At 41.7% G+C, this 18,584-nt stretch overlaps 1 protein-coding gene across 7 annotated transcripts in view; it reads left to right on the top strand.

Annotated features, from left to right (window-relative positions):
• Positions 1-14,398, top strand: part of satb1b (SATB homeobox 1b) — a 63,784-nt gene extending 49,386 nt beyond the window's left edge. For 6 of the 7 annotated variants that reach the window (XM_030393733.1, XM_030393734.1, XM_030393730.1 and 3 more), the window contains 2 exons: positions 9,617-9,823; positions 11,953-14,056. In XM_030393733.1, coding sequence (XP_030249593.1) covers positions 9,617-9,823; positions 11,953-12,573 — 828 coding nt within the window. In that variant the 3' untranslated portion in view covers positions 12,574-14,056. Of the gene's footprint in view, positions 1-9,616; positions 9,824-11,952 lie in introns of all 7 variants that reach the window. The other variant, XM_030393729.1, reaches the window with a different exon arrangement.
• Positions 14,399-18,584: the final 4,186 nt, after the last annotated feature.

Here is an 18,584-nt window from a genome sequence, read left to right as displayed (position 1 = left end):
TTATAAACAAGAGGTAAATTTGTGGTGGGAGAACAGTGTTTGAACATTCAGTGTGCTGTGCAGACAGTGCTGGTACCCAAATATCAGCCCACCACCAGGCTAAACTAGATTATGGTGCAATTTCAACTATACTAATATTTGATACAAAGAGGCACGTGTACTGTAGCTTCATCAGTGACTTGATTTTCCGCCATTTTGTACACATAAACAAGCTGAAGTGCTTCTGTGAACAAAGAGAACACAATTTCAGTAAAATCTGACGTCGACTGATATTTAGAATCAATTTTTATAAGATAAGATATATTTCCTTCAAACGTTTTGCTCTTTCTTTGGACAAATAACGAACAAATTCGACATGCTCGCTTGTCTTGTTGCTACTGTTCTTGAGCAAGGCACTGCTCCTGCAGAGAATTCAACAGTAGCCTGTTGTTGCACCGGGGAACTCCCAGGTTGTATTATTGTTACTGTGCTATGTGCAGCTGTGTGTGAAGAACAACTTAGCTGGAAAAGAACAAAACGTGCAGTTAAAAAAAAACACAGTAACCACACAGATGTTTAATGTGCTCCATTTTAGATGGACTGGTCATTTGCCTTTGGCTATTCTTTATGCTCCATCTGCCTCTATTTGGTTGCTCAAAAATTCCCTGCACACTTTATTGGTTCGGCAGCCATGACGTAAACTGCCACAGAGAACTGGATGGTATTGTTTCTGGGAGCAAGTGCTGACACAGAGAGGGCCATTTCCTGCATAGTCATGCCTAGCCTCCACAATGTGTGTCGTGTTAGCTGTCAGTCTGTTATTGTTGTCAACTCGCTTATTGTATCTGGAAAGGTCGCGACCCCTCTTCAGAAAACGTTCACTGTTTGGCTGAGACTTCTCCATGTCGCAGCACGAATAGAGATTAATTGTTTGGCATGTATGATTCAGACAGGCGAATTTCTCTCCTAAAGCTCAGCCACTGACATCCTCACAAAAGAGGATGGTGACACAATCTGGCAACCACAATCTGGAAAGCATCCACTGTGACAAGACATCAGAGTCTATATCACCGTGATTTAATAACAAAAAAAATATTTTAAAGGCAAGTTTCGAACGATTTAGATGACTCAGTTTTTTAATCCTCAGAAGCTTTACGGGAGAGACAAGCCGCTTCCTCGTTGGTACACATGAGAACTAGAAATTTCATCATCCATTACTGTGGTCACAGATCCAACCATCCTTAGGGCCTGTCTGTCATTTCAAAAGATGTCCGTTTGATCCGTCTGTTTGTAGTATGCCAACTTATGAATGCTCAGGACCAGCGTGTGATTTGGAATCAGATGGCGAGGTTATGAAAAATGATGCAGAGGTAAATAAAAATGTGGCTTAATAAATCCAACTCTTTGATCACCATATGGGAAACAGCCTTAGATACGGTGTAAACAGGGAGAATATTTTTAGAAAAATGTTAATTTCCTTTATCTGTAACTAATTATTTTTCCTCTACAACCACGTGAAATATTTAATATGGTTATACCCTCTGCTGTCTCGCGCGTTATTTTCCGTCGATGACGTCCAGTCGTGTTGTTGACGAATGAAACCGTGTAAGAGGCGAGGTTGTGACCGCTGGATCACTGGTTTGAATTGAGTAAAGGTGGATTCATGCTTCTGCATTGAGCTGCTTGAGATGCTGCGTAGCACTGACATGGTCTTTCTCAAAAACTGGAGAATTCTTACAGACCGCATTGTTAACATTTTTCAAGATGGCGCATGTTCAATAAGGGCTCAGAAATCTTCTTTCATTTTGCATTTTGTGATCTAGCAAAGCCATTTCAAGCGAAAACCTTCTCGTCACTGTGCTCTTAAGTAAATGAAAGAATGCAAACATGATTAGTTTGGGTGTATAATAAATGCACAGTTCAGTAATCTTCTCTTTTTCTCTAGCGAGACATTTTTTTTATGTTAAGATCTAGCTTGCAGTCATTTTTCAAACCTTGCCCTAACAGTGATCATCTGCCTATCACAACGTCCATGAAAGAATATAAACATGATTACTTTGGGTATAAAATGAATTCACAACATAAGCGTTGCTATTCAGCTAGTGTTGGAGTGGTACAACGATAATCGATGGGTTAAATCCTTCGTTGAACCATAAATTAATTCCTACACTTGGAGCACTGATGGTGGGACCACCAGAACACCTCCACAGAGGAGCATAAATTTGGATTAACACTTGTCCCTCCATTAACCTTCAAAGACCTATTCCTGCCCTACTCTACCAGTCAGCATCAAGTGCCATACATCATTTGAATCAGACGAAGCTAAAGTTTCAGTTGTGCTCATTTGAAGTCCTAATTTAGCATTTTCTCTGTCTGAGAATGAATTAATTTACCAGAATAAGTACAATAAAAAAAAAATGCAGCAGTCAAAATTGGCTGTTTTTTCATTCACTGTGAACTCCCGGTGCCAAAACCCAGGAAGTGTAGTTTTTTCATTTCATTTACAAAGATGTACTTTTTTAGACTCCCTTGGGAATTTTGGTCTACATGTGACCTTTCCCTAAGAAAGTTAAAGCCGTCTTTTGTATCTATCCTCAGATTATTTTTGTGAAAAGCAGGTGTAACCCTGTATTTCATTTTCAGACCATGTAGATGTGTCCCAAAAGTTCAGAGCGTAAATAGAAAAGTTATTAAATCCTAACAGAGCTGTGACTTTTTCAGAGGAATATATTATCTGTTGATTATGAGCAACAAAAGTAGCTCCAACCATTGCCTATCATTCCAGAGTACGTCAGTTTCCTTGGTGAATAAATGCTTCAGAACTTGATCCTGCAATCACCTTAACGACAGAGCCCCTGAACGCTCAAACAAGACATGTATGATACCACTGAGAATGTGCTCTACATGAGTTTTTAAAGCATATAAATAACATTAGCAGTCGATTAAAACATTTTAGAACAAAGGCTATTTGTAGTCGCCGCAGGTTGTCCAGGACTTTGAGGGTTATTAAAGGACTGTAGAGACTTTATTTGGGGAGTTAAGGCACCACAATCACCTCTGTAAGTTCTAAGTTCACTCCAGTGCTCATGTTATTCCAGTAACATACAGTGTAAAAGTAATTGCTGCACAGCTTGTTGAGCAAACAACTTTCACTGACTGTAGACGCTAAAGAACAAATTGAATAAAGACACTAATAGATGAATGAATAGGTCTGTGTGGTGTCATATTTTGTCTGCGAGCAGAGTACAATGAGTTTTTCACTATATTTTTTGGCACCACGGCTGGCCCTCCAATTGCAGTTCAAACAAGGCCACTGACCCCATTTCCATTCCCCTATCTTCCTCGCAATACACCAAAGATTATTTGTACAGTCACTCAGAGCTCTTCTATTTGCATATAAAGACTTATTCGCCCCCCAAAAAATCTGGCCCTGAATTGTGCAGTCAATTATTGCTTATTGTTGCGGGAGATTCACATATGCCCGAGCATCAGGAAGGTTTCAACACTCCACTGTCGTCAGCAGATGGGCGTCCACCAATGGCGTCATGTTTTTACAACACAGCACACGTTACCTTCCGTGGTGAACGCGCACGTGCAGCCGCCAGTTTGGCTCGCTCGGGGAGGAGAAGCATGTTATCGGCTGCATTTATCTGCATAGTGTTGTCTGCCAGTGCTGGGTCTCTGCCAGGTTCAAGGAGGAGGAAAGACAATAATGCATTGTCTTCCCCCTACTTTTAGCTCTCCCTCTTGTTCAGACACAGAAGAGGTTTGTCTGGCTGCCTCCGAAACGGTCCTGTCCTCCAACCAGCCAGCCACAACAATGGCGACAATCATTTCTTCATCTGTGGTTTTTTGATGTGTCATCCAGACCCCCTTTTTTTTTGTTTTGTCCAAATGGTACGAATCCAAATGGTACTCGATATACTCGCATAGTCTGTTTCTGGGGTTGAAACTGAGGCATTATTTTTGGTCACGCAGTAATCCGAGGAAGGAGGAGGGGGAGAAACTCAAATGGCAAATTGATGGACATCTGTTGGCTTATTTTATTTATTTATTTTTGCAGTGGCCGAGGTCAGCCTCATGGGGCTGATAACAAGCAAATGAGATTAGAGGGAAGGTGTTGGCCAGGCCGTGTGACAGACCTCTCTCTCTCTCTGTCTGTCTGTCTGTCTCTCTGTCTATCTACTGTCTCACGGCAAAGCCAGTTGTTCATTTACGTTTCTCTGAGCCTCCATGTTGGGGGGTGTTTGCAGTGGTAGTTTGGTGGTAAATGGGTGGGTAGGTTGGGCGGTGAATACCATGCTGTTCACTGACAGAGCAGGCCTATGCTCTTATTGGCAGCTTGTGACTGCAGCACTCACATACACGGTGTACCGCGCTGCATAGCTGGATGAATCTCATGCATGAATTCAACTATTGTGTTCGTGGAAAATATTTTTATCAGAACAGCCGGTTTCTATTTATATCAGGACTATACAATAGCTTGCTGAAGAGTTTATTACCCTTTTAATTTGGCACCTTATGACCCCAGAGCCCCATGAGCCTCTGGTCAGATCTGTGTCTGCTGTAAAACAAGAAAAGGCTGGTGGTTCTTGATTGCCAGTCCCGTTGTTTGAAACTAATTAATAATTAAGCAACGATGACCCGGAGGCAGCGGATTATTGTGCAATATTGTCGCAGGTGTGTGCCAACATAGCAAGATAATCCAATGGCTGTCAGTGCTTATTGCCTCAATGAACCTGTTTGCCGCATCTGTGAGTTCAACTGAGAGATGTATTTAGCATCAAAATAAACAGGGCGCTCCAGTTCACTTTGTGGCAATCTAGGTTGGGAACACGCATCGATTTTACTTCAGTAGGTTAACCTAAAAAGCTTAGTAGTATTTGTTTTTGTATTTTAGTTTTATGAGGACGTCGGGCCAAACGAGCAACATTGTCACGTTCCAACTGATATCTCTTTGTTTGAAATAAGCACTGGACAGTTTCTGATACCATCATTGTTATACCTGCAGACCTATCAGGAGTTTAGGGATCATTTTCCACCAGGTGAAAACTGATACATTGGTGAATGTCATACACTAGAGAAACAATGTTCTTTTTTCTTTCACAACAGCCACTAAAGTAGTTTTTTTTTTACAAACCTTTAAAGATAAAGTCCTTCATTATTTGATAAGTATTTCATTTTTTTCAAAGCAGTAACATGTCAAACCACCTTAGAAGTAAGAGAAACCAGTCAAATAGGGCAATACATGATATTATATCTTCATCGTGATATAAGACAATATATGTTCTTAAATTTTGTGATATCGTTATATCCTGATATGAGGCAAATGTTTATTTTTCCCTGGTTTTAAAGGCTGCATCACAGTAAAGTGATGATTTTCTTTTGTTATCAATTCACACGTTTGTTAGTTTTATTAATAATGTTTTTATTGTATAGTTAAATGAAATGTCAAAAAAATAGAGAGAAAGTGCAGGTCATAACTTCCTAAACCTCAAGGATATATTTCCAAATTCCTGGTTTTTGGTCGACCACCAGTCCAAAAGTACAAAATCTACAGTGATGTCTCTCAGACTATGAGAAGCTTGTACCAATAAATGTTTTCCTTAAATTGTTTAAGCTTTTTTTAACAATTAACACATTTTTCAATGGTCTTTGGCACAACATCGAGCCAATAACGTTAAATGGGAAGCACTCCAAAGAAAAACAAAGAAACATTTAAGTAATAAATTAAAAGGACACGATAGTTCTGACATACCATCGGATTATGAACTTGATATGGCTAACATGTTAGCAGACACTTGTCTACAGTTTCATCCAGCAGACACAGAGCAACAACGATGTGACCGGTGCAAGTTCTCCTCTTAGCCAGACACTTGTTTCCTGTGGCTGTCTGTCGTTCTGTGCTCGTCTCTGATGGTTTGCTGGAAGTGGCTGCTTGTGGTTTTGTGCAGCGAGAGTTGATGAGAGGTGCGAGACACACATTCCTACCTTGATTAAAAAATATGAATACTGTTTCTGATATGAGTGTGTGTTTGCAGTAAGTGATAATCAATCTCATCAGTCACACAGCTTTCAATAGTCTGGTTCCCGTTTACGGTTGAACCGTGACTTGAGAAATAGCCTTATTGTACGAGAGTTGTTGTGGAACACATTGAAAGTCAGTGTGCACTTTATTCTGTGTTGGCCAACAACTGGGCCTCTTCTGAACTACCTGTTCTATTTATTTATAGAGAGCCCTTAATGATCTTCAACAAAACACAGAGTACACTGGATTGAAGAGCCCTAGATTTTTGTTTTCTGGACCGTGTTGGAACACTTTAGCAGCAGGGGCAGCAACTTCCATGATCCAATCAAGAGCGGTTGGTGCTTGTCAGCTGCGGTGGAGAGGCTCGACAAATTACATTAAACAATAAAGAGGAAAACAGATTTGCAGCAGTATGATAATGTTGAGCGGGAATGTTGGACATAAAATCTTGTTGGTTTAATCAGTCTTATAAAAGAGTAATCATATATAAGTCAGTTTTACATCCAATAAATTCCATGCTACTTTACATTTTAGAAAAAAAAACATCTTTTATGGATTTTCTCCTTCGGTTTTTTTTTGTCTTTTAACTTTTCTTTACAACATGCAGTCAAACGACTAACTTCTCTCACTCTCTCTCTTTCAATTTCTCACCATCTCTCTCTCTCCTCCCTTTATCCCCGCTGCCTCTGCCTGGCCTGTGGAAGCAATGCAATTAGACAAACACAAACAAAGCTCTTGAAAGTGCCATGGAAAATGCTGACTGTCCACTGTCCACAGTGCTGGCCGGGAGCAGAGCTAACTGCTGTTTGACGTGCATCACATAAAAAAAACGTTTAGCAAATGTTCATCTGATTCTTCCTTCAGCTCCAAGTTAAATGTCAGCTCAGAAAACTGAAGTAAAAAAAAAAAAAAGAAGGAGAAGAAGCCACACGGACCAACATTCACACTTGTGAACTAATAAACTCTCTGTACTTTATTTCATCAAATGGACTTCCTGGCATTGAAATGGAGTTCACGTCGTGCCTTTGTTTGATTGGCTCTGCTACTTTGGGTTTAATCCTGCTGGTTTGGGGAGTGTTTGAGTTGGATTACTCCATCGTTGGGCCGGGGTACTGTTTCTCTGGCTTTGACAAGATGGTGTGTGGTGGTTTGTGTGCGTCTGTTTGTGTTTTTTTGCGGTGTGTGTGTGTGTGTGTGTGTGTGTGTGTGTTCTCCCTCACTACCGAATCAGCTGAAACCACAGACAGCCCAACTGGAGCGCCGTCCAAATCCCTCTGCATGCAAATTAAAAACGCAACAATAAACGTGGCAAAGGAACAAGGTGGGCACGCAGGCTTTATGGCCCCCTCTACCCGCTCTCCTCCCTCTCACTCTCTCTCTCTCTCCCTCTCTCCCCCTCTCCCTCTTTATGTCTCTCTCTCTCTTTTTCTCCCCCTCTCGGCTTCCTCCAAAACCCCTCCTGGGTTTGATGTGGCTTATGGGAGGAGTTGGAACAGGGGACAACCAAACTGCTGAGTTATCTCTTGCATGCAGTGTGGCGGCGTGGCTCTGCCCTCTGTGTGTATGTGTGTGTGTGTGTGTGTGTGTATGCGTGTGTGTGTGTGTGTGTGTGTGTCTGTGTGCGGACCAGCAGCGCGGTGTAATCCTGTGGAAATGAAAGGTGCTGCCGCGCACTGGCCGGGAGATTACAGCGACGCTCTGTCACGCTGCCAGGACAGACCCGGCTGAGCGAGTAGCCCTCTGTAACACACACACACACAAACTCACACACACCTCGCTGCTTCTCTTTGACGCTGCGTTTCCTCCTCGCTGGTTTCACTCCACGGCCGTCCCTCCTTCTTCATCCACTCTTGTCCCTTTTACGGCTATCTTGTCGATTCACTACAGCTTCATCCCCCAACTCCTTTTCACACTCCCACAGAGCACTACAGTGTGTTATTCCCCTTACTCACACTCTCACACACTCACACACACACACACACACACACACGTTGGCCTGCCGAGGTTGAGGTCGACACGTCTGAGCCTGAGAGGCCACGTCACTCAGCCCCCGCGGAGCCCTTCTGTCTGTACAGTCGTGAATCTTCACTTGGTCGCTCAGCTCGATGAACAAACACAAACACATGTTTGAATCACAGCAACAGTGAAGAGTTTTTGTTCATTCTATTTATTTTACAGCATCTAACTTTCATCCGTAATGTGAAATTTAGCCCTAATCTCAACTTGATCCCAATCCTGATCTCAATCAATCAGTTCCTGACTCTTTTTTAAAACGGCTTCATGAGTACAGAAATAAATGAAGAGATGGTGACGTTGTTGGCACTTAAACTTAACTAACAAACACTTGAACGATAAATGAATCTGTGTATTATCCTTGTGTTTGACTGATCGCTGTAAAATTGTGAAAACTGAAGATTATATTTTGTGTTATTATCCCTTGTTTGGTCCAGTTAACCGTCTAAAAAACAAAACTTTATAGATTATTGGCGTAAAAAAGAAACAAAACAGCAGTAAATTGTCACAAATGAGCAGCTGCTATTGGACAAAAGTTTCAATTCTTTGCTTAAAAATGGACTTAAATTTGATTAATTATCGGAGTCACCTGTCAATTGGCTAATCATTTTCTGCTCCATTCAAATCAACATAATATTATTACAAATATTTTCTTACTTTGATGTGTAATTGTGTGGCAAGTAAATGCAACTTTCCATGTACATTTAAGAAACAGTTTTACACACATGAAAAACAAAACAGTCGGTTGCTCATTTTCATCGTATTTAGTTACAGTTGATTATGAAACATTATCTCGGCTGTACTTGTGTCATTCTGTGCAGTTGTGCAGCTTCTACCGTCCAAAAACAGTCTGAAACTACGAGTTGGTTACAAGTGAGTTCATGCTACTTTTTGTCCTGAACTTTCAGAAATGTGTCAGCCTCCTTCTGTTTGTCTCAGTCACGAAGGTCAGACTCATTGTGCACCCACCGTATTGATGAAATAAAGCATTTCTGATTGCTGTTCCTCAGCTCTGTCTTTCATGGCCCTCTGCTGGAGCGTTTCAAACATGGGAGTCACTCGTTTCCTCCCAAGGGTGCTGCACAATATGCGAGTGTGTGTTTCTCGTCACGTTAAATTGTTCCTCCTTGCCGTGTTGCTTGACCTTGGCTAATTCACATCTTCGTCTTCAGCTGCGGCAGAAATAAACATACAGTCTGCAGGTGCAGCTATTGTGAAACAACGGGCTGTTTGTGTCAATTCGTACTTGTATTTTCATTTATATTTTAGAACTGGAGGGCGCTTTTGCAAAACATCTTTCTCAATCATTTTAATTAGTTAACCGTTTGAAATGGTGTTACATTGAATCTTTGTCATCGCACTACTTTGATGCTGTCATCAGAACATTCGGATGTGCAGGTCTCTCTGTTACTCTGATTCTCCTCTCGGTAAAGCACTATAAAACTCACTGACTGTGTGAGCCAGTTTCTGTTCTCGTGGGTCTAAAATTACCGGCAGTTCTTTTTTGACCTGTGTTTACGTTTGAGTCTGAACACCGCGCTTCACAGGCGTACTCACTCCCTCTCTGTGTGTCTCCTTCTCTAATCCTTCCTTCAGGGCTGGCTCTGTGAGCTGCTGCGTTGGAAGGAGGATCCCTCTCCGGAAAACAGGACGCTCTGGGAGAACCTCTCCATGATCCGCCGCTTCCTGAGCCTCGCCCAGGTCGAGCGCGACGCCATCTACGAGCAGGAGAGCAGCGCCGGGCAGCAGCACCACAACGAGCGGCCGACGCACCTGATGCACATCTCCAGCGAGCAGCTACAGGTGAGCTTGACGGGCCACGTGCACGGCTCGGGCATCACGCTTCTTTTCAAACACAAGTTTAAAAATTACGTTTTTTTTCCCGATGCAACAGTGTTGACAAGTTTATAATAAAACACAAACACATGACCACAGAATTCAATACTACATTCTTGGAACTCTACTTGTTTCTGGAAAAAAAAAAAAAAAAAAACTTGGAAGCACAGATGCATAAATACACACAAACACATACGACTTTTAACATGTGACATGTACCATAATCACAGACCCAACCCTGTTATTCATGTTCGAGCTGAAACTTGATTAATCCATTAGTCGATCAACAGAATGTAATTCTCCAACTATTTTGACAAAAAGCCAAACATTCACTTGTTTCAGCTTCTCGAGTGTGACGATGTTGCTGCTTCGTGTTCCTTATGTGACGGCAAACTGAATATATTTCAGTTTTTTGACCGTTGGTTGGACGAAACGAGCAATTTAAGGACGTCAACTTTGGATCTCGGGTGTTGAAATCTCAATTTGTCACTATTTTTTGACATTGTGAAAATAAAATGATTAATCGATCAGTCGAGAAACAATCCGTGAAAAAATAGATACTGTAAATGATTGTTAGTTGTATTTATATAAACAGGCTGCAGCGAGACACAAAACAAACTGCTTCCTGTATTTGTGCATATTTTCCTGCTTTTTCTGAAGTTTTATATTGAAAAAAACAAATGAATAAAAAAAAAAAAAGCTAATTTCTCCCCTGTTAATTTAATCTTAACTAATTTTCCAGGAATTTGTAATAAACAACACTTTGGAGTTTTTTTTATGAACTCTTGTTAATTAGAAACACAGCAACACTTGAAATTCCTCCTCTCCAGCAAAAAAAAAAACAAGCTGTTTTCAAAGATATCATTAGCCTGAACTTATTTAAAAGAGCTGCCTTATAAAAAGACATCTGGCAGATGAATGAAATGAAAATAACACACAGGCTCGGTTAACGGTCGAAGTATCATAATGAAGTACAATAATACTTCTATTAAAAGTCTGAGCCACAGCTGAGTGGTTGATTAGTTATTTGGTTACTCCCAGACATGGCCAGTGTTTCACAAAGGCTGCCATTTAGTGGATATAAATAAGGTAATAGGATTTCTCTTACAAATCAAATCCAGCAGCAGATATGGAATGAGGAAATTTTGTTCGTACTTTGCATGCAAACAGAAAACGGTTGTAGATTGATAAAATAGGATTATTTCTGATTTAATGATTCAGTTTTAAACTGTCCATAAGAGACTGGTGTTTAAATATTTTGTGCGGGTCCTTCACTAATACGATGCATTAGCCAAATTAGCTCACATTTGCTCAACAAGAACTATCATAGCTCGGTATATTGGTACAGTTAAAACCACATCTTTGGGTGCATTTATGCAGCTGGCGAGCGGAACGAGTCCCTGCAAAGTGCTGTTTTGCAAACTTCATTATGAAACACCTATTCTACAGTGTCTGACTCAGAAATGAAAATAAAAGAGCACCCATTTTGCGGGGTCAATAGGGACCACGAGTTGCCCACTCACTCCCTCTCCAACCACACAATGAGACATTTTACAAGTAATGTGTCATGTGTTTACACTAACGGGATTCTGACGGCCGAGTGAAAGCCATCGATAGCATTCTCACACTGCAGCAAATCAGCCAGACCATCGCAACGAGAATTGTGCACAGGGAGCTTGTTTATCACTGCCTGGCAATAGAGCCTGATAAGCAGCAGAGGCTATAATAGAGAGGCCAGTTTCCCACTGTGTGCAGGGCTGATTGTGTCTTTTCACCTAATGTGTGTGTGTGTGTGTCTGTGTGTGTGTGTGTGTGTGTGTGTGTGTCTCTACGAGTGTGTTGCCTCTCCCCCCACAATAAGAGACACAATCTCTCACTACCAAAAAAGGAAAAAAAATCATATCTGCAGAACTGATTACATTCAATGAGATATTACATGGAACATTCCTTCAACCAAGTGCCTGTTCTATACACAGCGGGACCATTTTTCCTCACAACTCAATTGATTTTAATGAAAGGCCTTATTAAGGCGCCGATAAGTGTTCACTGATAACATCCCCGTCTCCTTTCTCTTCCCCCTTTTTTTCCCACTGCAGGCTCAGCCACCCCAGTCACAGCAGCAGCACCAGTCCTCCCTGTCCCAGCAGCACCCCTCCCAACCCCTTTTGTCCCAGCAGCCTTTGCAGCAACAGCAGCCCACCACCGGCCCTCGATTGCCGCCTCGTCAGCCCTCCACCGCCTCTCCAGCCGAGATGGAGGACGAATGCAGCCGCGGAGGGAGCATCAAGTCCCGCACCTGCGGAGGGAAGATCTCCCTGGAGGCTCTGGGCATCCTGCAGAGCTTCATCCAGGACGTGGGCCTGTACCCCGATGAGGAGGCCATCCACACCCTATCAGCCCAGCTGGACCTGCCCAAGCTCACCATCATCAAGTTCTTCCAGAACCAGCGCTTCTACATCAATCACTCAGCCAAGGCGCTCAAAGAGCCCAACAACAACAACAACAACGGCACCGCAGCCACCACCAACACCAGCAGCAGCAGCAGCAGCTCAGCCTTCGAGGAGGAGCTGACGGACTTCAGAGAGAGCGGAGAGCTGCTGAAGGAGCTGGACGAGAGCACGCAGACCAACAGCACCATCTTCTCCATCAAGATGGAAGAGCAGCTGGCCCGAGGCGCCGAGGCCCAGTCAGAGATAGAACACGAGGCCAAGGAGTAGGACCCCCCCCCGTCTGAACATGTACTGAGAGTTTTCTTGTGCGCACACACAGACTGATGACTGTGCTAAATGTAACGCTCCGGCCGTCACAGAACCACCACACCGCAAATAAAGAAAAGTAGTGTTTTTAATCAGCCTGGACCATATGAGGAGTGTTTATATATATCAGCTGCAGACTGACAGGCTATGTGAAGCGAGTGTTCACACACTGGAGAGCCCATTTCAGACTCAAGTACTACTTTTTGGATTTTGTAAAACTTGTATTATTCACTGTAAAGACTGATGCATCATTTAAATAATCTGCACAAAAAATTATTCTAAGTATGTTGCCGTGGATATTTGCTGACTGCACTCTGTCTGTTGTTTTACACTGACTTACTTTATCTTTTTGAGCTACTGATTATATTTAAAAAGAACAAAAGTCCCCCTGGAGTTTGCTAGGACTTTGATAGGTGTTTACGTACGTGATGTTTAACTGGATTTTAAAAAAAAAAAAATAAGCAAATGAAATCAAGGACCAAGTGGTTGACAAGGCCTTAATTATGAGGTATCGAGTCTGGAGCCTGCTGGCAGATTAGTTATTCTTTTAAAAAGCGCATAATGTGATTATGGATCACTCCAAACTCTGGAACGCGATCACCCGGCCCAGGTGAATCTCCGAGAATAGCTCAGTCTTTACATATTATTTGTTAGGGAGGAAATATAAATATATATATATAGACATTATATTGTAACTGTAAAAAAAAAAAAATACAGTCTTAAAGAAACTATGCCAACAAATGCCTTGTACTATACGGCACTGCCGACGTTAGATTATTTTGCAAAACCTTTGTCACTGTAACTTTCTGAATTGCCACACAGTTAGAAATGTGAATTACACCATGTTTATGTTGTCCGACATTATTTATTTGCAGTTCATGCAGTGTTTCTGATGTAATTACTTTTTTTAAAAGTTTATGTTGCGTAGAGCTTTTTTTTTTTTTTTTTTAAACTCCACCGATCTTTTTTCTATTTATAAATGTAATTTCGATGGGCAGTAAAAACAAAAAGTGTCTTAAACGTTTTAAATGGAGAAATGTGCTTTAAAGGTTGCCTATAAAAAGTGCTGTATGTCAACCAACTCATGCTACAAGCTTCACAATTAATGTTGTATGCAATTTTTACTATCATGCAAATAAGCTTAGGTAAAATGACTAACCTATAGAACACCTTAGAAAGAAAAACATATGCAATCTGTGTGAAAATCGATGTCTGCGATGTGTCTTCCTTTGGTTAACAATCCAACTCAAAAAGCTATTCCTGTATAAATATTCTGTATAAAAAGTGTTTCTTTTTTATGAGTTTATTTCAATGAGAACACCAGTTATTTTGTTACGACTGACTGTTTTATAAGTGTTTCTCGGTTCCTTTCTGCAGAAATGTTCTAACTAGAAGTGGTTATTGATTGTTAATTACACAATTAAACTGTTTGTATTGTACCACAGATTTTCTTGGCATTACCTTGACCACCAGACGACGCGAGAGACGAAAAAACAAATGTGAATATCAGCTCCAGTCACTCCAGACTCCCATCAGCTGCAGTCGCTGAACACGTCACTTGTAATAACTGTAAATATCACAGCTTATGAATCATTGATTGTTTATTCTTGTAAATACATTTGAAGTTTGTGCAAAGAGCTCACCGTACAAAAACACTGAGATCAACGTTCTGTCGTGCCTCTTCCTCTCAGACCGACTTGTACCTGAGCTCTTCTGCTGCTGAGTGTATCTGAAAGCACCTGTGAAATCTGAAATAAATAAATGTGAGGTGTGAACACCTGTAAAAGCAGAAGCCCTCTGCAGGGAGTTAAGATATAAAACAGCACAGGTGTCCTGACCTCGCTGTGAACCCCAGGTGAGGCCAGGTGTCTGCGCATTTGGGAAATTACCTTCACCTGTTAACACCCTGCGTCATGTGCCAGCCAGTCTCGGCCGGCGTTCCCTTGATGTTTCTCTGCTCTTTTTTTCTTTTTCATGAATAAAAAAAAAAGCCAGAGTGTAACATTGTGTGTGTTCGGAGGAAACAAAAAAAAAAAAAAAATCACGTAAAGCAGATCAGACAAGAGGTGTCGGAGTCGACAGGAGGTGCGGCGACACGTGACGAGAGGTTAAGGAACGCAACGCACGCGGAGAAAAAAAAGTCAAGAGGCTCCATTAAGCTTCAATATTTCCCGATTTTTGACTTTACAAGCGACTTACTCGCTGACAAACAGAGGTGAAGGCACCAACAAACAACAGGAACTCCGGCTAATACTCCTCCTCATTACCACTGTTTTCTTAAGGATCAGCCATGTTTGCCTCCGCCTTAGAAAAGGTTTTTCCTCGCAGATGGCTAATACTTTTCTATAACAGTGGTTGTCGATCTTGGAGGTGGTCACGAGAATGTTTGTGGAGAGATTTCTGAGTGAAAAAGAGAAGTCTTTAATTCAATAATTGAGTAAAGTATGCAATAAAAAAAAAAAGGGGGGTCAGAAATTGCAGAAAAAAGCTGAAAAGGATCGTAACCGCTGCCTCCGAACCGGAGAGCTCCGGTTTTTGTGCTCAGTGCTGGAGTCTCTCCGCGGGTGGGTATCATGGGTGACTGCTCAGAAAAGACTTGCAAGGTTTTTTTAAACTCCCGTCTCCATTAGGCTGCTCGCTCTCCACGGCATCAAACAACACTTCAAAGACTTTCCCCGAGATGTCGAAATAGGAATCATGATCACGACAAGAATGGCGACTGATGAATCACTGACTCTGTTGCTTATTTTTTTTAATCTTTTTTTAAAAAAGTAGCAGGTTTCCCGGAAAGCGCTCACAGATGACGCCGCATCACGCTGCGGTAGCGCCACTTATGGAAAAAGAAAAAAAAAAAAAAAAAAAAAAAAGGGCCAAGCAGCAGATACAGTATGTTGTTGTGATATTTGTGGATGTTCTCTGTGTCATAGCAAATAAACAGTTTCCACATTAAGGCTCCCCCGTTGACGCACATGGCTCGCTGAGGGTTGGGGAGGAGCTGCTGAGGTCAAACTGCCAAATAAAGCTTCGGCTGAGCCCCGGTGAGATTCACAGACATGGAGCTGTCAGAGGAGGACGGGACGCTTCATATGAATATAGTGTGCTCCATTTACAGGTTACATTTTAAAGCGAAACAATCATTTTTGGACTTAGAGATCCAGGGTGATGAATTTAGTGGCGTCTTTGCAACCAAATGAATACACCTCACCTCAGTGGTCGCAAAATAACAAGGTCCTCTCTCTCCGGAGAAGGTGTTCGGTTTGTCCGTTTTGGACAGTGACCCGACGAAAGAAGGCCCGATCCCGCTATGAGAGACAAAAGGCTCATTCTGAAGCAACAAAATCACAAGCGATGGCGACAAAAGGGTCAGACGGAATCATTTTTTTAAACGGTCTGTTTTTAGGCGACGTAATGAGGGGCGATCGTAAAACATCAGAGTAGATCAGAGCAGGCAAACGAAATTGCATCAAAATTAATTTAATCTCATTTGTTAGATAACATCTCATGGTACGGGCTATTTTTAGGACATTAACAAATTTACACAAGCACATTTAACAGATCAGGCTCTTAAAGGTGCACTATGCAACTGTTTTACCGGCCTGTGAACAGAGACAGAGCTGTTGATGAAAGGGGAAGCAGTTTGCAAAAGCTCATATGAGTTTTGGATGTACGTTTAGGCCGAAGACGAGAAGGGAAATATTAGAAGAGCTTAGCGACAGTGGGCTCAATCCATCAATTTTAATCAAACGTACTGTAGAAAGGATGGCGCCGTTTAGCCGCGACTCCAGTCAGGCCCGGTGGGCATTAGCGTTACTGCAGCAAAAAATTCCACCCCAGAATGCATTTCTCCCAGACATCTGTTAAACTGTTGACTGGACTTTTGCAATCATGGTCCATTATGACTCAGTCTATTATTAGATCGATGGAGGTTTCACATATGTAAAACCGTCATCGAGCTGAGAAAAAGTACATGTGTTGAGTGGGAACTAGTGGGCGGGGCCAGCGGTGGAAACTCTACTGCACAAATTCAATTGGTCACATAACCAGGAAGTGACAGCAGAAGCTATAAGACTTTGTGTTTTATGAGCACTTGTAGTTGTTGTTGATTGGCTGCTATCGTTGTGTCTGGTATGTAGTAAATCTATGGCTAAGTCGGCCATTTAAAAAAGTGTCAGGGTCGTGTCCTCATCTCCCCCAGTTGTGAATAACATCTCCAGATTATAAACTAATGGAAACACTTCCATTTCTGACGATATGTCCTCCTAAATTCTGAACACCGGACCTTCAACATTTACAAGACTACAATGTAAAACATGAAAACAAGGAACTATATTTTTGTTTGATTTCCGAGCCCCCTGTGGACGAAAGTGACCGTGTTTCTCTGCCAAAACAACAAAATATAACCCCCAAAATAAGGTCAATTTGTCTAAAAACCCTTTAAAACTTTGCCAGGGAAGATGTAAACAGGCCGCTCCGGTCTCCACACAGAAAAGAGAAACTAATTGCAAACAGTTGTCTAAATCTTCTCACTGATGGTTTCATTCGCTTCGAGGGTCAAATAGACGCATCGGTAATAAACAGTTATAAACTTGTTTGTAGTCATTGTACGGAGCTGTGTTCATCAACATGTGTTTTGTTTGGCAAAACTTGATTTTTAACGAGCAACATACAAGGAAAAAGTACAATATTTCCCCATTGAATCCTAGTAGAGTAGCATAAAATGTAAATGCTTAGGTAAAGTACAATAATTTGGTAAATGTACAATCCAGCACTGATTCACACGTTTAGGTCAGACGTATAAAACATGCACGTTATTCTGATAATGTGCATGTTTCACTGCGAGGATGCACATCTGCAGGACGGACACATTTAAAGTACGTATGCACGCTCCGCCGAACACAAACCCCCAGAGTCCCCGTTGAGATGTCAATCAACCGCGCACATTAACACTTCACAGACGACTTGAAGGAACACGAGAGAAACAGGAGATCGGGTTTCATGAATGCAGATTGCAGGATGAGGTGAGCATTTTATTTATTTATTTATTTTTATTTTTTTTTCCAGCTTCACTTCACAACTCTGAAAAAAGGTGGACGGAAAAAAACTCGTCGCCCTGCCAGACTGTCGAGTGTCTCACCAGGAGAGGAACCTGGCGCCGGCCCTCGACAGTGTTGGGTTATATAATCCGTCACATGTGATACTTGAGCTTTAGTTAGTCACTCATCAGCCCTTATACACAATATTCAACAATTATAGAATCATGAGGACCTGGTATTTTATGTCTGGGTGCTGCGGAGGATTCAAACTCTTTCTATTGAATGTGACATAAAACACGAGCTGAGGGGCTGAAGAACCGGGTCGAACCATCCGGCCTGATGGGGAACATTTGTCCCGGAGTGTGATGAAGAGCATTAACCTTTGCGTGAACCCCGAACGAGTCAAGAGTCTTAACTGTTTCAGGTGAAGCGGGCGATCATATGAGAGCAATGATAAGATCCACAGCTGTTCAGTTACCTCACTTACCTTTTCTGTCTTTCTTTCTTTCTTTGCAGAAAATTTAAACGTGGTTTGGCACAAAATGGCACCAACATGTATGAAATACAGTAAAAGTCTCTTGGTGCCATGACCCAAACCCAACGGGAAGTCAGCCATTTTTTAATTTTGTGCTAATTTTTGTTAGCAAAATATTTCTTTGATGATAAATACATACAGATACAATTTCAAAAACACTTTTCTGAGCTTTCAATGTTGTTTATTGTGGCCATCAGCGTCCTCTTGCAACAGATATCCCGACATCTTTAGGAGACATTCGAATATAAAATCTGCATGAAAACTGCAAAACCAACCAAGTGAAAAAATGTCAATATTTTTGAATTGGTAACAATAAAAATAAAAACTGACAAGGTAGGGGTTAAATCCACTGGCACATGGTTGGGACAATCTTACGAATTTAAAGAAAAAGTGCGAAATGTGAA

The sequence above is a fragment of the Sparus aurata genome, chromosome 17 (genome assembly GCF_900880675.1).
Source record: "Sparus aurata chromosome 17, fSpaAur1.1, whole genome shotgun sequence".
NCBI lineage: Eukaryota > Metazoa > Chordata > Actinopteri > Spariformes > Sparidae > Sparus > Sparus aurata.
This window is presented reverse-complemented; position numbering and strand designations above follow the sequence as displayed.